Below are 22,614 nucleotides of genomic sequence, written 5' to 3' on the forward strand. Positions count from 1 at the left end.
AAAATATATTTGGGCACAAAATATCCTTTCAACTTACTTTTTTTTTTTTTTTACACAGATCGTTCAGCAAGGAGTGCCATGGTTTACTTATTCCCATGGCTAAGACAATATAGAATGGCTGCCACGGTACCATTTGGAAGCCATTTTCTACTAAATAAAATGCTTTTCCCTAGCAGTAGTAATAACTCCTAAGATAGTATAAAATGGATATACTACAAATGATAAACTTTATTAGGTAATATGTAACCTAACTTGGCAAATACATAACTAGAAATTTTTGCAACAAAGTTACTCATCATCATGATGCCTAAAATATTTAGAATCATCAAGTAAGCAAACAAACAAACCCTTTCAGTTCTGATGATAACAGAAGTCATTTCCTTTTAGGTTGCCTATATCCAACACAAACATTTACAACAAACAGACATGAAAATTTGCAAAAGGAGAGTTTAATTAAGAATTACTCACCTACACACTCCATGGTCTCATCTAATGGTGCAAAACCATCTGGGCATTCATCAAAGCAGCGGCCTCTGTGCAAATAAAAGCCTGATTTGCACTTAGTACAAAAGTCTTTGCTAAAGCAAGAGTCACAGTTTTCTATTCTGCATCCTACAAACAATTTTAAAGAGAAAAAAAGTTAAAGGGTGCTGTATATTTTACAGATCACAGTTATACAAATGCATTGGTTACCTTAAGCAAAATACCAACTGTTGGAGAAATATATGCTCATGCCTTTATTTACTTATGCCATGGCATTCTAATTCACCTCTAACTCTTCCAACAGCCTGCCACATTAAAAAGCTAAGTCAGAGGGCCAGCAAAGGGCCTGAGGCAGCAGGAGACTCCACAAATGTTTGGAAGTCCAAATGGGATTAAAGCAGATGATTATGGAGAATACTTTCCTACTACAAATTAGATCATTTCCAAGACTGAAGTCTGCTTTGCCTAAGTCCCACAATGAGAAACAGAAAGGGAACTCTAGGCAGTACCTTTTGTTTTCAGATCATCAGGGACATAAGATTTCAAATTCCAAACTATATTTAAATACATTGTATGCTACCTAAAGCAAGATTCCATGCTATCTTTCTTATTCAAAGAATGATGTGACAGGGGTAGGAAAAATGGAGGTAAGGCCATTTTGTGGAAACCTCACTGCACAAAGGCCTTTATATACATTCCATTTACTCTCCCTGGTTAGGGGAACCAGCAGGTTGTAAATGGGGAAGACAGGCACTAAGACAGTAAGTCAACAGGAAGTAATGGCTGCCTTGGTTCTGACTAGTCTTTCCTTAAACCCTGTGTCTTTTCTTGCTAACTGGGTAACTAGGTTGCTAGCAACAGCTTCTGAAACAGCATGTGTAGACCCAGCAGAGAAGGTTCAGATCACTGGGTTGATCTCATCAGCTCTGCAACTTTAGACAACAACTCACCTCCCTAGACTTCGACATCATCATGTAAAAGAGATGCCACTGACCCTTCAAGACTATGGTAAAGATTTGAAATAACATACAGAAACCTATTGATACATAAAATGAAGTCTAAAGATAGAAGCAATGGGTAATTGGAAACATGCATTTAAAGAAAGTAGTTAATAGATTTGAGTTCTAGATCAGATGCTCTGGAAAAGCAGTGACATCTGGACCAGACACTGATGGCGGGCACAGGTAGCAATCAATATGCTTTCTGGAGAGGACAGCAGAGGAGGTGGCAGGTTGGCTAACTGAAAGACTGAGGTTTCAATTGTTACTTGTAATGGATTTAACTGGTGGTGATCATCAATATCCAAAGTGATATGCAAATATCCATTCCCTCATAATCTAGTCCCCACTGCTATATTTATTGCCATAAACATTCTGAGAAGACCTAAGTCATACATATCCTGCAAACTAAGAGATAGTTGAAGTAGAAAATGTAGCCAAAATAAAAAGTCACTTTGTGCTTAAGTTTTTCAACATTGAGAAAATAATTCCAGAAATTAGCAAAAGGCTAAAAAGTTGCATACAATAGATTACATAATGGCAATTTCTACTTCTAGACCAGAAGCAGAAAATGGCAGCTCTCTACCTTTCCACTTGACTCTACACAGGTCTTTTGTGCACTAGCCGGCCATGGAGGGCCTAAATGAACACCAGCAAAGATGGAACCAGAACACCAAGTATCTATGGGTCTCCCATTAAATTATGGTATTACCTCTTTGCTGGGGGAAGAAAATTCTGGGTGTAGAAATAGACCCTGTTGTCCCATAAAAGAGTCATTTGTAGTCTTAAATGCTGCAATGTACACTTTAAGAAATAAAGGACTATGGCTGTCAGGAGCCTTTCAATCATGGTCAAACTATATGGCCAGTATGTCCACAAATCATTGGGTATCTTGCTGTATTTTTTAATAAACAAGCAGCTTTCTCTGTTACAGAATTATTTTCAAAGTATTCCAAAGGATGAAATAGACCAGGATGAATAAAAAATATATATAATTTTTTTAAGTGAGGGCTCTGTACTTCATCAATCAGCCATTATTTACAAGGTCTGATTTTGCTTTTAAACATGATCTGCACTGTTAAGTCTTTTGGCCAAAACGTTATAGCAACCAGCATTTGGAATTAATTTCACAGGGTCTTTCACTTATCTTTATTGTTACATAAAGCTACCCTTTCCACATCTCATTCTTTCCTTCTGATACCACTTCACAACGGCAGAATTTCTCAAATGCCTATCATTCTTTGTACAGTCCCAAAGGGATATTTCAGGCATAAGTTCTCCTGGAGAAAAGCTTAATTATGCACTCTCAAATTTGATACATTTGAAACATTGATAGTAGAATAATATAAGCATTTAAAAGCACACTGGGAATTATAAGCAATGACTTAGAGTAAGTGCTAAAGGCCTATTGTGAAATAAAAAAATAAAAGGCAGGTGACAAGTTAGATGTAATATGATACAACAAAGATATATACAATATGTATACATATAGGTATATAAAGTGTACAAAAGTTAATTTGAGGAAAGGATAATAGAATTGTAGAATGTAAAAAGTGTTACATGTTCCCAAATCAAATAAAAATTTTATCATTGCAATTTACTTATATGATGAAAATAACAGAAACAATTATTTAAAACATACAGGTTTACAAAAAGCCTTCATATTATCACTATAAAATAACCCTTAATTTCAAAAGGGAAAAACAAATAGCACTGTAGATCATGTCTCAAACCTTTCCAGATTAGGGAACACAAAACCAGAGCTTTAATATTACTGAACCTGCTTTAATCTTCAAACTAACTACACGCTTGTTTAAATCATTTCTCGTCAGGTCCTCTGTTTTCCAATATTCTGTGAGTAACACTTTCCTTTCCATGATAAGAAAATAACACTCTAAAATATTGTATGTATAATAAAGTATTCTTTAAAAGCTATTATTGGCACCTAAAGCATGTGTCTAGAGCTCTGTTGGCCTTCCTGGATTCTATGGCTTCACAGTTTACACCACAGACTTATCTCACAGCTCTAGACCAAATGCCTTCTAAACTAGCCATGTGCAATCCAGAACCTTTCCTCAGAATGGCCACTTTGACATGCTTTAGCATCTGAAAACCTTTCTCAGCAGCCCCAGGTCCACCATCCCCATCGGCCATGTCTGTCTCCCAGAGGCAACGCTTCTCTGTAGGAGAATGATCTCTTTGAGGGCCTCACAATCATAGACTCAGCCAGGAACCATTTCCCCAGAACAATATAAGCTTGTTACTCTCATTGTACTGTTTTATTTCAGTGCATTCTATTTTTTTTCCACATACAAAAATCATTCTAAATAAACATTTCCAACATTACAAAAAGCTTTTAGGGACATCCTAAAATTTTCTTTCTCTTCTAAAGGCTTATCAATATTACTCTCTCAGATGGGCCTCTGGCCCTGTCTTAACTGTTTCTTGTGCATGTTTCAGGAAACTTCTTTGTAACACATAAATGTAAAGGGTTAAACACCATTTAAGTGCCAATGGGAACATGCAGTAGTTGGTTTAACCTTTGAGAATTCTGTACTGCTAATAGGTATATCAAAATTTACTAAGCACAGGCCTTTGCTGTAAAAGTATGTGTTTTAAGTCCTTGTTCAGAAATGTAAGAACCTACTCTAGCCAACTTACATGCTTCTTAATTACAGTGCCTCCTCAAAAATGCAATCCACCAAGTGAGGACTGCCAACATTGGTTTAAGTAAAATTACTGTCCAAGTGAAACTGTGGCCAAGCACAGCCTGACAGCACTGTCATTTAGCCACAAGGACTTATCCTAGCCAAAAATTAGAAAAGCATGCTGGGCATCCCACCTCCCTTCTGTCCTCCAACACCACCCCATACAGGCTCTAAACTAACATTTTTCAAATTATACTGTAGTGTAGTTCATACCGAGCATTCTCCAAGAACCTAGTATGTGCCGACGATGCTTGCCAGACCCTAAGAACATGGTTCCTTAACACTCATCCCCCATCCCAGCGATGCCAATGCCAAAGTGATGGGCCACAGCCACGTGGCACTACACAGTTTTGAAAGATAACAGAACACATAGTAGAGGTACATAATAGCTACCATACAGCAGAGATCAAGGACCCATTTCTGTTCTCCCATTAAACTCTTCTTCATTCCAATTTATGAGTTCTTCATTTCAAGTACAGTGCTGAACACAGGGTAGAAGTTTATCACTTGCAAGTAAACAGTCATGGATGCCATAAAGTTCCATTTCTTGACTATCTGAAGGCTAAGTATGGGATCGCTAGTATATGCATTGTATATATGTTTGATATGAAACAAAACAGACTACCCTCACTAGCTGTAGAGAACTGAATCATACATAAGCAACCAGTCAATACCTGAAAACAATAGGAAAGGAGACGCTGAATATCACAGCAAAACAGTGCTGTGTTGGTTTAGCTAAGTATATTTTAAAGAGAGAGAAGTAAAGCCCTGACAAAGTGAGATTGTGGAAGTGATGGAGAAAATGCACATGGCCCATTAAGAGCCCAGTGACGAGTGGTCTAAGGGGGACACTGGTCGCAGGGAGGGAGAGAAGGCAATGCCTCCTTGAATTCAGAAGTTGTGATTTTAGGAGTATAAGTTATCCACAGTCTGTGTGCTTTTAAAATACTTAAGTGACAAAGTTATTAAGAATAAAATTTGGTCCAAGATTAGAGACTTGATGTGCTTTAATGATTGGTTTCCATAGATACCTGAGCACAAAGCAAAGTGACCAAAATAGGGTGGGGTTTACTTTTTTATTTAGAGAGGCAGAACCCCAGGAAGGCTAGGAGATCTACATGAGTGAGTTCAAGATCTTCAGTCTGCTATAAGGAAAGGCACTTTGACAATCAATTGAGGAATTACATGGCTACTTAATACAAGAAGGCTATAGAAAGTGGTGTGTGTGTGTGTGTGTGTGTGTGTGTGTGTGTGTGTGTGTGTGTGTGTGTGTGTGTGTTTAGAAAGTTAGCCTTCCTGAGAGAGCAGTTTAGAGGAAAACCATTAGGACCCTCAGCATCCTAAGAGGGGTAAGAACATATGGATTAGAGAAGAGAGAAACTGTAGAAGAGAAAAACAATCACACTGTGAGTCCTTGCTTCCTTCAGTCCTCGGTAGTCTGGGGTCACTTAGTGCCCAGAGGTTTTGTTTCTCTTCTCAGTCTACAATAGACTCCCCATGCCCAGAGTATCTCATTATGCCCAACCAAAAGCATAAGAAAACCAAAATCTTCATTTAAATACAAAGAAATACCAAGCCTTGTCAAATCTGTGAAAATGTAATTCTATATATTGCAATCTCTTACAAGAGGAGGAAGAAATCAAGTACTACATTGGCCCTCAGAGAGACACGGGATCTCTCTTATTGCTTGGCACTGATCAAGACTGAGCAGCCACAAAACCTCACTGCCCGTTCTCCGATCTGTCTCCTGTTCTCTCTCTTCTTCTCTTCCAGGTTGTCCTCCTAGTAAGGTCCTCATTCCTCTACTGCGTGCTAGGATGATGCAGTTTTCTACTATGCTTGATCATAAGTGGTTGTTTAATTTACATCAGTACCTCGTTCCCGACTACAGAGGCACGGCCAACTTCAGAAGGCATCTCGTTCAAGTCACACTTGCACCAATCAAAGAACACTCCCCCTGGGAATCCCTAGAGATTTCTCTGCTCATTATGAGGTAAAATTGTATAGAAGTTAACTGGGAAACTTATTCCAAAAACAGCAAAAATTAGACTTACAGGAATTTTTCACTTAGGAATAACTGACACCAAGGCCTTAAAACTGCCTATTTTTAGACATCCCTAATAACTTTAAATGCTACTGTGCAACACTCCTTCTCCAAAACCAGTAACAGTTTATATGTATCCCTCAGTACAAAATGTTGTTACCAAAATTATATACTTCTAACGTGTGTTAGTACAATAATTTCATCACAATACGAATTGATAAAAAAAACTACAATGTAAAAGCTAAAATCACACATTTTACTATAGAGTTTAGCAACATGCAGCTGATCAGGAGTTTCAGTGCATTTCAGACTAAAGAAAATAAAGGGCAGCACTTGGGTTTTTATACTTGCAGCTAAACTCCTCACAGCACAATGCAGAAAAGCAGCATTACTAAGTTAACAGGCATCCCTGCTGAAGTGAGAGGAAATCTGGTTGAATGAGTCCAAACCAAGACTGACTTTAGTAGTGGGTACAATTAGCACAGATGCGATTCAATTATCCTGAGTGCAGAATAGAGCAGCAAGGATCAGAGGCAGCTCTCTGGCTGTGATGAGAAAACCATCTCTTCCAGCAGTACTGTGCTCAGAAGACCCGAAGACAAATGCTTTCATCGCTCTTGTGGGACTGTGGGCAGCTTAGTATGATTAAGATTATCTTTGCCTTAATGACTCCAAATAAAAGTAATGTCAGTCTTCGTTTCGTGGATCTGTCAAGATGATTCTGAAGCTTACCAAGTACAATGACCTCAGCACAGTATCTGCCAGGCAATGAGTGATCCAAGAATATGGGCTTTCATGAATAGAAAAGCTTGCTAAGGAGCATGCTTGTCATTCCAGTATTGAAAAGGCTGAGACAGAAGGAGTATCATGAGTTCAAGACCAGCCTGGGCTTCACAGGAAGATTGTATGTCAGGGACAGGGGTATCTGGTAGGGGAATGGGGAGGGAAAGGGAGCAGGAGAGGAGGAGGAAAGGAGGGAGGAGGGAGGGAGGAAATAAGGGAGGGAGGGAAGGAGAGAGGAAGGAGAGAGGGAGGGAAGAGAGAATATACCAACTGGGACAAGACAATGAATGGAAAGATGATCAGAAGCTCCAAAATACTTCATATGGAAAAATACTTCATCAATATATAGTTAATGATCAGTGTAATGAAAATTTCCATGAGTATGTACACTACTCAACTCAAGAGCATATTTAAAGTCCATGATCTGTAAGAAACAGTTTTACTCTTGTTTCAGTCATTTGTTTTACACACACACACACACACACACACACACACACACCCGTACACGTAGAGAGTATAAAAAACACCCATCTCATCTCTATTATACAGTAAAATTCTAGCTTAGGTAGAGACTTGAATCCTCATGGTATAATCAGTTCAGATGAATGAACTCCATCCAGAAACAGGTTACTTTTTATATAGGTATAGAATTCTATTTTATATCACATGTCTTGCTACTCTTTTTGAACAGTGTTGTACTATGTAGCCAGGACTGATCTAGGACTCAGCATCACCCTACCTCTGCCTCTGGTGTACAGTTAAAGGCATACATTCCCATGGGGACATACTTTATTTTTACTCCCAGAAATACATGTGCTGTGAAAACAGTTTTCTTCACAAACTCATTTTTTAGCTTACATCTTTCAAATTTAGTGTGTATAAGCATCAACTTCAAATCTGTGAATTAAGTTGTCAGTACCTTCTCTATAATATTTTAAATATTATAACTTTTGCACATAATAAAAATAAACATTGAGTCTGATACAAAACTAAGTAGTCAAATAAAGATTTTGGCTTTTTTTCCCTCATATTTCAAGTGTTGCATATTTGAAATTATATTGCAAACAAATGAAATGAAGAAGAACATATTTTAGGGGGGATGCAATGCTATGTTTTAAAGACATTTGTGTTTCCATTTAAGGAAGACAGGAGAAAGACAATAACTTCAAAGTAAAATTGATGAGAAGAAAAGTTTAAATTAATAAAATAAATTAATATTTCATATCAGATTTTCAGTTCTTGCCAGCAGCAGGTTCCTCATCTCAGGTTCTCCCTGTGCTTTTCCTAGTTTGGTAAATTGTCACCCTGTCATATTAAGGTGAAACCAGAACAGCGTAATAAACTTCAGACATGGATCACCATTGGAATGTTGGAAAAGGCAATTTTCTCTGCCCAGCTGAAAGAAAAATCCACGGGTATGCTAGTGTACATCTTACCTCTCCACTCAACCTCTGCCCAAAGCAAAGAAGAGAAATATCTCTATGCCTTGACACTCCAAACAGGCTTAGAGCTATGACACAGAGCTTGAGACTAAATATTTTAGCAAATAGACCATAAAGTCTCTGTTGAAACTACTCAACTCTATTAGACCATGAAAGTAGCCACAACTCATCCATCAAAAAACACAGCTGTTTCCCAATAAAACTTTATTTATAAACACTTGAATACAAGTTGAATCTATCTCCTGTATACCATCTTCATGTCCATTTGATTGTTTTTCTCTGGCAATTTAAAATTCTAAACGTTATCCCTAGACCAAGGTCCCTGACACACAAGATAGCAGGAAGATTTTGCCACTGGTTGCAATTGGCTGAATACTGACCCAGAGAACAGTTTTCATCTGTAAACACCAGGTAGGAGCATCTTAGCTTGGGGGACTCAGAATGAGGCTGACATCTACCATCTGGCTCTATGCACAGACAAATGGTGAAAAACACACAAGGATTTAATGATCTCTACATGGAAAAATGACTTCTGATCAGTGACTGACAGGTGATATGTCATCCTGCTATGGTAAGTTTCTCATCGCCCTGCTTGCTGTGCCATTGGCAAGTAAATGAAAAAGGATACCAAAAGGATATAAAAGGAGGAGGAAATCCAATTATAAAACAATGTTTTGAGTGAAACCTATATAGCATTTACATCTGCTGTCTTAACTGGCTCTGTTTAAATGGCTTGGCTATGTATAGCCATCCAGCTCAGTGGTAGTAGCAGACAGGACCTCTAATCAGGCCATGCAGTAGCAGCCAACCTTCAGGCTGGCCAGCAAAATTCTCAGAACATCTGCTGCTTCCACTGCCCATGAAAATACCGTGACCATCTTTCCAAGAACCTCAGCAGCAAGTGAGAAGTTCTACAAGTACCTTAAATCTAAAACATGGTGCTGGGCTTGGTGGTACACACCTTTAATCCCAGCACTTGGGAGGTGGAAGCAAGCAGATCTCTGAGTTCGAGGCAGGCCAGCCTGGTAGACAAAGTGAGTTCCAAGACAGCCAAGCGCTACACACAGAGAAATACAGTCTGGGAAAACAAACCAAACAAAAGAAAACCCTAAAACATATGAGGCCAATGCTTTAGTTTCCAAAGACGCATAGAGTACAAGGTGGTATGAGTCTTTCACGAGGAATGATGCTGAGGCCAGAGAGAATGCTCTTCAAGTGGACCCAAGTTCAGTTCCCAGCACCCACAGTGCAAGTGTAAGTGTAAACGTGAAGATGCTTGAAGGAAATTGCTAATAAGAACTCTGATGATGCCACACATAGTGGCAAATGCTTTTACTACTTACTAGCAATCAGAAGGCTAGGGTTAGAGACTTACAAAGATTGAGACCAATCTGGGCTATGCAGAGAGATGATGTCTCAAAATGAGCAAGTAACTACAAACCCAGCCTATTACATTATGGATGGCTTAGCCATAACACTGTCCGTCACAATGAGAAAACTAATATTGGGCATCTATAGGAAGCAGTAGAATCAGTTTGATCTTTGAAGGCCAAACATTATTCATATCATTTAACTTTAAGCAATGATCATATAATGATCATCCAGAAGAGCTAGGAGAGAGAGTTCTATCTAGTTCCATTTTTGTTGCCATGATAAAATAGTCTAACAAAAGAGCTAAGATGAGGAAACGGACAATTTGGCTTATAAATCAAGGTTACTTTCCATCCTGTGGGGAAGGTAGTGTAGAAGTCAAGCAGAAAGTCACCTGCCATCCACGGTCAAGAACAGAGAGAAATGAAGGCACTGCTCTCTGCTAGGCTGTTTCTTCTCCCACATAGCTTGTGTCTTCCTAATTCAGGGAATGGCTCTACCCACTGTGGGCTGAGTCTTCCCAGATTAATTAACAATTCAGACAGTCCTTCACAGACATGCCCAAAGGTGAGCCTCATATGAATAATTCTTCAATCGACACTCCACAGATAATTCTAGTTGTGGTGAGTTGACATTTAGAAGTAACAGAACACAAAGGACTTCGGTTGTTTGTTTGTTTTTTTTAACTTCAACAACATGATAGGTCACCTAGGAGATAAATATGCTCAAACTGAGATAAATATTAGATAATTCATACATTTATTAATGTATCACATAATATACTGCAAGTATGTAAAAATTTTACGTGCCAACTTAACGTATTTTAATTTTTTAAAGATTTTTGTGTGTTTGTGTGTGTGTGGAGAGAGTGGGGACTCCCACATGTGCATGGGTGTCTGCAGAGGCCAAGGGTGTCACATTCCCTGAAGCTGGAGTTACAGTCAGTTGTTAGCCAACCAATATGGCAACATAACTTGGGTCCTCTGGAAGCACAGCAAGCTCTCCTAAACTGCTAAGCCATCTCTCCAGGCTCTGAATATTTTAAATTCTTTAACAGCTCCACTTCATATCCAAAGTGAAGATCAAACCTTTGATTTTCAAGTTCCACATCTTTCTATTTAGACTTGCCTATCTATCTCTAGGCTCATATACCTCACACCTCTCATCTCTACAGCCCTCATTAAGTAAAGAAAACAGAGCGGTGTACTCTGTCTAAAATGACACTGGCAGTTGACAAAACAGATGATGACAAATGTATCTGCAGAAGCACACACATGTAGTAAATTTCTACCACTTTAGAATGCATACTGAAACAGGATCCTCTGTGTGTCTTAATGCAACCACATGCTTTTGTTATAAATAGTATACTTTTGATCATAAAGAATTTCCAACTTAGACATCGGTTTATTATATACCCACGTCCCACTTTTTATCCATACATGTTCCTTAACTATTAGCCATGTAGATATGAGGGTTACAAAAAGACATTGAACGCTGAAGCAACTAGGCTTAAAGAATAATAAAGTCACAATGAAAGCAATATCTTTAAGAAGAACTACCAAAGATTTCATTCTTTTATTGAGATGGTTTTATAGACTTGGGAGAGTATGAGCCAGCTCTCATACCAGAATGTGTTATGTAAACTGTCCTAGCTTACAAAGCTATTTACTGGCAGAACACGCTTGAAAACCCAGGATTCCTTCTAGTACAGTGTTCTTTTAAATGTGACTTACCACAAAATGATATCTACCACTAGAAAATAAGAAATGCTGATGGAATTTGAAACACATTGGGCATTTATTTATGAAGATCATTTAAGTTTTCCTACTACTCTGATTTATAATTGGGAACAATAATTTTGCATGGAGTATATTGTTCATATTTAAAGAAACAACAAAAAGCAAGAATACTCTACAATGAGTCAGGGTTTTCAAACAAGACGGGTATCTCGATGCTGACTACAAGGGACTTGGGGGCCATAGTTTCTTTACAGGCCTCAACATCTATACATGTTGGCAGGAAGAAAAAGAGAAACAAAAGCAGAAGGCGGAAATGGAAAAGGACAGGGAAAGACAAAGAAAGAGAGGGAGAACATAACACAAACTCTTCCAGACCCGTCCATTAATACATCTAGCATATATATGTATGACTATATATTTCTATCTTTTAATCAGTCTGCATATACTTCTTCCTTCCTTGAACAGTTTATTAATGTCTGTAAACACAACACACACACACACATACACACATGAGGGGAAGGATTGTTCAGTTAAAGTATTTTTATTTTTATAAGACACCATCCTTAGGACAATTTTATATAGGTTGTAGTTACTGTTTTTTTTTCTGGTATGATGCAAAAAAAATGGCTAACTTTTATATAAACTCAATCTATAAAATGAATAGTTTTGGGCTGTTGTAAACAACTTCATATTAAGTGATTAAGAAAAGAAACTGATTATCATTATCCATGCTAGCTCAGGGAAAAATGAAAAAGATATTGAAAGAGGGCTGTCGCTAATTCATGACTATTTCATGGTTCTTCTTGCTTTAGGTAGTTTATTTATATATGTGTAATAATATAAATGTGTGTGTAAAAACTAAAAAAAAATATTTAATAAAAAAATACATAAATAAATAAAAATAATCATTGGGGCTGCTGCGTGATAAATTGTGTTTACCATGATGCTTTCATGATATCACCTTTCTACATGACATGTTTAACAGATCATGTTGGGAAATTATGATTAGAATATATTGCAAGAAAACAAATATTTTCACAAAAGTAAATAATTTAGTAGGAACTAGGAGAATGGCTCAGAAGGTAAAATGCCTGCTGCACAATCATAAGGACTTGAGTTTATATTTCCAGCACCCATAGAAAACTCAGGCCTGGCTATGCATATGTGTAATCCCAGAACCCATGGTAGAAACAAGAAGATCAGATCCCTGCATTCCCCCAGCCGGTAAGTCTAGACACTTGGCTAATTCTAGACTTTGGAAAGATCCTGCCTCAAAAAAATATAGTAGATAGTGACTGAGAAAAACATTAACCTCTGGTATACACACACCCACATGCATGCACATGTGTATGGACCCACACAAATATGTCCATATACCACATATTTAGAAGGGAGATGGATATAAAGTGTGTCCACTACCTATGGAGCTAACGGTACTTGATAGCTACCGGGAAAGGGGTAGTCAGTGTTCCTGAAGAGTGGGACCCTGATGTGTTGACCATGCTGCAGTGGAAGGCCACACATCAAATATATGAGTGACATTAACTGTATCCGATAGGTTTAAAAGAAAAAATTTGCTAATAAATGAGAAAGAGAAACTATGGCAGAACCATCGCCTAACATGTCAGGCAAAACAGAAGCTTATGTTATCTGTTAGTATGTGCACAGTATACTTCAGCAAGCTACTCAAGTGATTTTTCATGAGCATTTATGAATTTTACAAACTTTATACTGTACATCCCAAGAATCTAACTACAGGCAACTTGTAAAGCAAAATGTTCTAGAAGATAACCACTTTACACTTAGACCCTTACTGTATCACAAAGCAACATAATTCCTGATTGTGTCATGGTTCTTCTTGCTACAGGTAGTTTATTGTATATAAATGTGTGTAATAATATAAATGTATATGGAAAAAAATAAAGTGTTTTAAAAACAGCATTATGAAAAGGCAAATATCATTTACAAGATTTTCCAAGCTACTGTTGCTTCAAGTTTAATTATCTATGGACAAGCAATAATCTCAGCAAGACGGGCTATAATCACAAATTCTGTCTCCAGTATTGTAATTTAAATAATGGCCCTCCTCTGGATGCTATACAAAAATTAGTATACTACAAGCATGCTGACAATAGCATGGAAAACCATAATATAATATTGTGCATGACAAATTATTTTTCTACTTTCACTCTGTACTGTAGAGTTTTGCTAATAAGCACTTCTCAGTTATAACATCTAAGTGCTGATTCCTTCCAGTTCAGTAGTCTCCAGCATTGGCTGTATTCACTTAAAGTAAGTGAATACCATAACAAGTCTATTCTCATGTGTAAGCTCTCTTTCTGAAACCTGATTTACAATCATTACTCCCCATTTCTTAGAAAAGGATCAACATGGTCAACTGTGCCTGTTAACCTTTGCCTGTAGTTCTGAAGCAAACTGATGATGCAACAGGAACTCCTACAGAGATAACTGTTTATACCAATTTGTCCAAGAATATCCTGAATTATGGTGCATACCATCAAACAATTACTAATAGTATGATTTTTTCACTCACTAATGTTCCACGTTGGGTAAGACACTGTATGGCTAGACTGTTGCCCATACACACAACTCGTATCATGATAGCTCTAGAATTTAGAATTAATGCTTCAATATATCCACTCCAAGCTGTATCACCTTGCACACTGAAAGTCTACACAAATGTTTAAAAAATTCACAGGAGAATAAGTATTCAAATCCCATCAGAGGTAATCTGGGGCATCTAGAACAAATAATTCTAGGACCCACTGTCCTATGGATGATCAAGTCACATACTTTAAAGACATAAGATATTCTTAGAAATTCAACCACACTATTGATACTTTTTATGAGTTATGTCCTCTAACATCTCAAACAATTCCATGAAATAAAGGTGGGCCTAAATGTTTCTATCTTGACTATTGGTACAAACTATCCATCCAGATACTTAACTAGAATGCTTTCAGGGAAAAAAAAATAAAAAACAAAAAACACCTAAACACCTTATTTGCATCTTTATCAGTAATGGTGCTTTAAATAAATATAAATTAAGCTTACAAAATAAGGTTAGTTAAAGAAGATTTTCCATGCATAGTAAACTCTTGTGATTTTGGGGGGAGTGGGGCATTGGTTGGTTGGTTGAGTGGTTTGGTTTGCAAGCAGTAATTTCTCCTTACAAATTTCTATCTACCAACATAATGAAAATAACTAATCTAAATAACTGAAAGAATGTGTCTGACTTATGACACACACCTACACAAAATACAAAGTACAAATTCTTTTATCCCACCCTATTCATTTTTTAAAATTTTAGTTTAGACTATATCTAGACTATTGTAAATATCTATTTCTATAAAAAGCTTAGGACATTACCTATATTGCATATCCAGTAAAATAGGATGGATGAAAAAAAATCACATACTCACTTGCACATCTGTTCATATCTGGGGCTCGGTGTCCATAGTACCCTGACGGGCAGGAATGTAGGCACTCTCCATACTGGCGCATCCCTTCTCTTCGAAGGAAGAAGAACAGTTTCTGTTGACATCGGCTGCACCCGTTGTCCTTTGAACAAGATAAGCAGCCCTTGCAAATGGGATTTGATACATAGCTAGCTGTAACAGAGAGACAAAAGCAAAAGCATTTAAATATGAATATGATTAGACTTTTGCTCTATACACCATTGTGCAAAGAAAGAAGTCTCAGGTTGCAGACCCTGGAGCAGAACCCGCTTACTGCCAGGTTTCAAGACTACTATAATTGCTGTATTCTAAATACTCATTTTTATTCCCACAGATGCATGTGACTCTCACCCATCATCAAAGAAGCTTCTCTTTGCAACAACTGGAGACTATTACAGAGAGCAAAAGGGACTGTTGGTGAGAAACCCAAACACGTCTGCAATGGAACCCTACACATAAGGCTCAGGGAAAATTGCTAAAGAAGGACGAGAAATATTCTGAGAGTCAGAGACCAAGCATGCCTACTGATGGCTCATGCCCTCTGGGAATGACAGAGAAAATGCACGGATGGACTTTCAACAATATAGTTGCCTGAATAAGACCAGCATAATTACACCAGTTGGCATACCAGTGCAGACCGAGGAAATTCCACATGGTCCCACCCTAGAGAAGAGGTGCAGGTAGTCAGTGGCTCTGAAAGAGAAAGAATCAGCTGCCTTCAGGGAAAAATACCCATAAAGATTGCCCAATTCCAAGAGGTCAACCCTAGACACACATACACATGAACAAAGCTAAATGGATGCTCTAGCTAATATACACATGGGTGCATATACACATGTGCATATACATGTAACAATAACAACTAACGAGGAGATCATGAAGTTGGAAGACAGACTGTGGTAGAGTAGGAGTGTAGAGATGGAGGGCAAGAGCGACACAGATGCAGTGGTCATGTATGAAGCTCTCAAAATCATATACAAAAGAAGAAGTCTCTGAATTGCTAAGATCAAAAACTCAAGTGACAGCACATGCTGGCGAGGACGTAGAGAAAGGGGAACACTCCTCCACTGCTGGTGGGAGTGCAAACTTTGGAAATCAATCTGGAGCCTTCTTAGAAAATTGGGAATAGGGCTACCTCAAGATCCAGCTATACCACTCGTGAGCATATACCAGAAAGATGTTCCGCCATATAACAAGGACATTTGCTGAACTATGTTCATAGCAGCTTTATTCATAAGCCAGAATCTGAAAACAACCTAAATGTCCCTCAATTGAATAATGGATAAAGAAATTGTGGTGCATTTACATAATGCGATACTACTCAACTATTAAAAACAAGGAAATCATGAAATTTTCAGGCAAATGAATAGAACTAAAACAATCATCCTGAGTAAGGTAACCCAGACCCAGAGAGACATGCTTGTATATACTCACTTATAAGTGAATATTAGCCCAACATAGATGTTGTCTGAGAGTCTCCACCCAGCAGGGGATGGGGATAGATGCTGGGACTCACAGATGGACTTGGGTGGAGCACTGAGAGTGGTATTGACAAATGGGGGGATGGAAGGTCCCAAAGGGTTCAGGAGCCCCACAGGGAGACCATCAAGGCTGGTGAATCTAGAGCCAGGGGTACCTGAACACACTGATGCACCAACCAAGGACAATGAATACAGGGACTCTAGACCCCTGTACAGAGATAGGGAAGAGCAGGACTGCCATGGACATGAACACTGTTGCATAAGATTTGATCACTTGCCCTTGGCGGGGAGACCCTTTGAGCACACAGAGGAAGAGGATGCAAGCTATCCAGATGAGTCCTGATAGGCTGTGGTCATATGGCAGGGAAGAGCTCCCCCTCACCCCGAACCAGAGGTCTAGGGGAGGGGAATAGGGCAGAAGAGGGAGGGAAGGTAGGAATAGTAAGATACAAGTGCGGGATAACAATCAGACTGTAAGATCAATAAATTATAATAAATAAGTAGTCCCCACTTTACTCACATACTATAAGCAGATACCGTCTGGAGAAGGAAGCATTTAAATTTTAAAAGTATGAGAAAAATACAATTTTTTTCATTCTCAGTGCTTAAAAATAAATATTAGAATTTAATGCTAACACAAGACTTGAAGGGAATTCAAAATTAAATCTTCAACGTTTCTTCACTATCAATTAGAAATACCAATAATAAAAAAAATTTAAGTAAAAAAAAAATGCACTTGCTATAACTTTAAGGTACTGACCAAAACAGTATAGGGCATAGCCAATCAATAGACAAATAAATGTATAAAACATTAGCAGGAATGTCCATGAATGAAATGGACACACTATGGAATGTTCACACTATGAATTTAACTCAACAACAAAAGAACCTTAGAGATTTACAGGAAAGACAGCTAGGAAGGAGATAGAAACAGTGGGGTAAGAGTAATCAGAAGGCATTATACACATGTATGAAACTGTCAAAGAACATATTAAATATAAACTATAATAAAGAAAGGATTTTCAGGCACAAAAATTCTCAAAGCACAGTCACAACAGTAACGAAATTAATACACTGTATGTTGACGAAAGAATCAAAACACACAGGAAGAGGGATTGTTCTGGAAAATGAGCAAGCATGCTCTACGGGATAGAAATAAGAATACCACGGGCTTTTGAAGGTTGAAAGCTGACATAAGTGTTCTGATTCTAGAGTCAGTTTCTATGGGGTACTGTAACAAATATCACAATGTGGCTTAGGTGACAGGAACTCAGGGCCCTAACGTTAATTCTGAGCACAAGGCACTTGTGAATTCTTTCTCCCTTCTTCCTGCTGATGGTGGCCCCAGGCATTTCCTGGTTTAGTAACTATGGTCCCTGACTTAGTGTTCTCCGGGCTGGCTGCTCCAATGCCTGCATGTCCTTTTTTTCTGTCTTCTGTAAATCTTCTTATGCATTTAGAACACCTGCTAATCTCGTATTATAGGCTTACTTTTACGTCCCTCACATATGCCATTACCTTGTTTTCAGATAAGGCTATGTTCTGAAGCCCCAGGTGGACATGAATTTAGTAGGAACAGTGGTCCACTATAAGAGGTTATATTGTTATTCTCCATCTTCTGAGGATTTATTATACAGCAGTGTTTATAAAACTCATAAGGCTATTTATGTAAGTATAGCATATATTTTTGCCTGTTTATAATTAGTGTATATGACTCACATATAAATTATAAAACAAGTTAAAAGACTACATACTAACTAAAAGATGCTCCACCATACCACAAAGATGCTTGCTCAACTATGTTCATAGCAGCTTTATTCGTAATAACCAGAAACTGGAAACATCTTAGATGTCCCTCAAGTGGAGAATGCAAAAACAGAATGTGATACATGTACCCAATGGAATACTGCTCAGCTATTGAAAACAAAGGCATGCAATGTGCAGGCAAATGGATGGAACTAGAAAAGTGCATCTTGAGTGAGGTAATCCAGACCCAGAAAGACATGCATGGTACGTACTCACTTTAAGTGGGTATTAGCCATAAAGTACAGGTGAGCCATGCTACAATCCACAGCCCCAAAGAAGCTACATAACAAGGAGGGCCTAAGGGAGGATACTTGAATCTCACTCAGAAGGGGAAATTAAATAGACATCTGAAATAGATGGAGGGAGGAGATTAGGTGGGAGATAGCGTAAGGAGGGGAACAGGGTAGAGATGAGGTATGATGGGGTAGGGGCAGATGGACTAGGGGCATCTCTGGGACAAGGGATGCTCCTGCAGTGGGGGTGGGGATTAAAGGGATATGATGCCTAAAGTTGCCACCTGCTATAGCCAGGTGGAACTTCCAATGGAGGGACACCAGCCCGCCCATAAAACCTTTGACCTAAACTCTGTCCTGCCTACAGGATGTGTAGGGATAAAGATGGAGCAGAGATTGAGGGAATGACCAACCAATGACTGGCCATCTTGATACCCATCCCATGGGAGAGAACCTCTGACACTATTAATAATATTCTCCTATGTTTGTAGATGGCAGCCTAACATAACTGTCTTCACTCTTAAGGGTGTCACTAGTCTCTTCACTCAGACCTTTGTTATTTCTTTTTTTATTATTTTAAAACTCTTTTTTAATATTTTATTTAATTTTAATTTATGTGCATCGGTGTGAGAGTGTCAGATCTTGGAGTTACAGACAGTTGTGAGCTGCCACATGGATGCTGGGAATTGAACCCAGGTCCTTTGGAAGAGCAGGCAGTGCTCTTAACTACGGAGCCATCTCTCCAGCCCCTGTTATTTCTTTTTAACACTTATAGAGCTCAATTCTGAACTGATGTTTTCCTCCTTCACTCTGTATTATATTGTTAAGTGAATTTCCCCACTTATATCTCTCTATAGTATTTCTGTAACATCTGAACCCAACTAGAAATTATGATTTTTTTTTAATAAAGCGGTTCCGTATAGTTTCTCTATATTCCAAGTTACCTTTGGAAAAGGTGTTACTCCAATATTGCTCTTGATGTCCTGGGAAAGAGTAAGTTTCAGCAAACTTAGAACCAGTTGAACATCTCTTGTAAGAAAGAGAAAACTGGGCAATTTGGGGGGAAGACGTCGTAGAGTCTGGATAGCTAGGAAAGAGGGCCAAAAGTGGTATGTAGAATCAGTGAAAGAATAGACAAACTGGCTGGGGAAAGTTCAACCCTCTCATTTCCAGAGTTGTCCGAGAGCAGTGTCCACTTAAAGCCCCCATCCATCCTATGGGTTAGCATTTAGAACTGTGTGAACAGCTAGGAGACCAGAGTAGGAATGGGAGTTGCTGGCAGATGCTGTACCCAGAGCCCAGCACGGAGCCCTCGGCAGCCAGTGCAAGCAATGTGCTGCCTGCCTATCTTCTGCTCTTGGACTTAATTACAGATTTGAAAAAGGCTATTCAAATCTCAATGCTAGCTTTGAAGAGAGAGGGGAATTTGAAAGGTTTATACTCAGGGAGGAATGTCCAAAGAGGTTTTCTACCCCACAGTGATCACAAACTCAAGTGAAGCTATAGTTGCTTTGAGTTCAAAGGTCAGACCAAGCGCACTTTACCATCATAAATCACGCTCCATAGTAAGAAGTACAGAGGAAAGGGAATTACAGAACCAAGGGAATCAACACAAATTAAAGGCTTTTTGTTTTATATTTATGTATCAGAAGCCTACTTTCATCTTGACCACAAATATTTCAAAGTCAACAAATTTTGCCCTACACTTATTCTTTAAAAGCTACTCTTAAAACTGCTACAAAACACTGCTTCAGTTACATGAACCTTGACAGGCTTAAATAATAAAAATTAATTAGGGAATCCATACCATAGTCTATGCCCTCACAATCTTTAGAACCTGACCCATAAGGAATCCTTGTAGAGCAGGAGTAATGTCACACACCCAAATATAGGTGATTTCTTAAGACTTCTCCAGGTCCTTGGTTAGTAATAGCATTCAGTACCAAAGGACAAGAGCAAAGGGGAGTTTTGCAAGTTGAACCTCTTGTCCCAGTCCTCAGATAGACTTTTTGGTTTAATTGCTCAGTACCCCAGGAGTAGTTCAGTAATTCAGCCAGAACATATCCATCTATTATATAAACTAACTACTCAAACTCCGTATTCAAACACAGGCAAAACAGATACGTAGTCATGACTGTTTTATCAAGGTCATAAGGCAAATGGCTCTGTCTATTTCTGTGAGATTTAATTCAAATGTGCAGGTGGGTAAACAGCTCTTAATTCTCTGCTTTGATGACTATGTTTATTTGCTTTTTTTTTTTTTTTTTTTTTTTTTTTTGTAAGCCTCAGCTTCTCCAACCTCAAAGCATGCTGAGATCCAGAGCCTCCTACTTCCAACCAAAACACGTTTCCAAATCTAGACCCACCCAAGACTGGAAAGAGGCACGTTAAGCACAGAGAATACTGAAAAAGGCAATGATGATTCTGCATGAGGTCAAGAGCATCTCCTGGATATGTTTGGACCAAGCAGCAGTACCACATTCCTAGTACTTGTATCATGAGGAAAGGCAGCATAGTTAGTTCTGTCTTTCCAATTATGTTCCTTTGAAATTGCACACTAAGTCTGACCTTTTATTAATCTTTATATGTTTTTGCAGTTTGATCATGTGTTAAATGTATCCGGTTATTCGCACTTTTATCTCATAGGTGGACGTCGAACATCCATCTGTTTCCAGTATATTCCTGACACTCTTTTAAAAGTACTCCCTGATTTCTGTAGTTAGTCCTTGCCAAAGGAGATGCACTCTAAATTCCTTCTAGGTACAGTCATCCACTCTTGACGAAGGAATGTCTGCCTATTTCTGAAAATATGGAGACTCAACAATGGGCATTTGGCACCTTAACATTCTTTATTTGCCCATTAAACATACTACAAGGCACACAGATTTTTAAACTAAACAGTCAGCATGTCTTTATTAATGAAGCTAATCATAAAATTGCCAATGTACATGCTCAGCCACAAGTACAAGGTGTGTAGTAAAAAGTAAATTTGTGGCACCAACAATTTTCATGAAATCCAATACAACTTAACACGTTCCCAGATGCTTTCCATAACAGCTTGACAACACTGCTATGAAAATCCAACAATTCTGTATAGCACCACATAGCAGCTCAACGAAGCAACTAAGGCCATGAGAGTTGACTAAAATTTGTATCTCTTATTGGGATACTTTGCTATTTTGCAGGAAACTAAGTATTTACATAAGCTATCACCATAAAACACGGAATGAAATTAATATGAACACAAATTCTAATACTAGATGTTCACCAGAGTCATTATAGCCAAAGTTTTAAAATAGTTAAAATCTTAAATGCTATTGAAATTTAGATATATACTACTAAATATCATCCATTATAGTTTTAGGAGAGAAAATAAATATGGGTTTAATATAAAAAAAATGAACATATAATTAAGGCAAAACTTTGGCAAAAAAAATCCAAGATTTTTGAACTTCTAGAAATAAACAATATTTTCTCAGATTTCTGTTTTCTTTTCCTCACCACGAGTTCTTCAACAATATTTTTTAAAATAAGTCTCACACAGATGAGGTCAAAGTACTGAGAGAGCAAATGGACAGAAGCCCCCATCATCTCTAGCCAGAAGCTTCCTCTAGCTGATAACCACTAGCAGAGAACAATTAACTTTCTCCAACAGAGTCTCATTAGGTATAAATACCACACTTAAGGGCCAAGCCCTTGCCAAGGAATATATGGTGAACATAAAAGCTGAGTCTGTTCTGTTTTAACCTTACAAGTCTTTTGTTTCTATGTTATGGTTTCCATTTTTGTACATTTATGAGATTCCTGTATCTGCAAATGCTTGAATTTATGTGTTTACTTATGCTTTTCTTTGGCTCTTTTTTTTTTTTTTTTTTTTTTTTTTTTGCTTTGTCCTGGTTTGTTTGGTTTTGCTTTATGTTATTATATTATTATTATTATTATTATTATTATTATTATTATTATTATTATTATTTAGATGCCTGCTTGATTTCTAATGAGAGAGAAAAAGAAAGGTTGTGTATGTGGGTGGGTGAGGAGATGGTGAAG

At 38.0% G+C, this 22,614-nt stretch overlaps 1 protein-coding gene across 3 annotated transcripts in view; it reads right to left on the reverse strand.

Annotated features, from left to right (window-relative positions):
* Window positions 1–22,614, reverse strand: part of Rspo2 (R-spondin 2) — a 145,864-nt gene that overhangs the window by 56,842 nt on the left and 66,408 nt on the right. For all 3 annotated transcript variants that reach the window (XM_051159538.1, XM_051159536.1, XM_051159537.1), the window contains exons 3-4: window positions 15,012–15,200; window positions 469–612 (exon numbers count right to left, since the gene is read on the reverse strand). In XM_051159538.1, the coding sequence (XP_051015495.1) occupies window positions 469–612; window positions 15,012–15,200 (333 nt within the window). The remainder of the gene's footprint in view (window positions 1–468; window positions 613–15,011; window positions 15,201–22,614) is intronic.

Source organism: Acomys russatus, chromosome 17 (genome assembly GCF_903995435.1).
Source record: "Acomys russatus chromosome 17, mAcoRus1.1, whole genome shotgun sequence".
Taxonomy (NCBI): domain Eukaryota; kingdom Metazoa; phylum Chordata; class Mammalia; order Rodentia; family Muridae; genus Acomys; species Acomys russatus.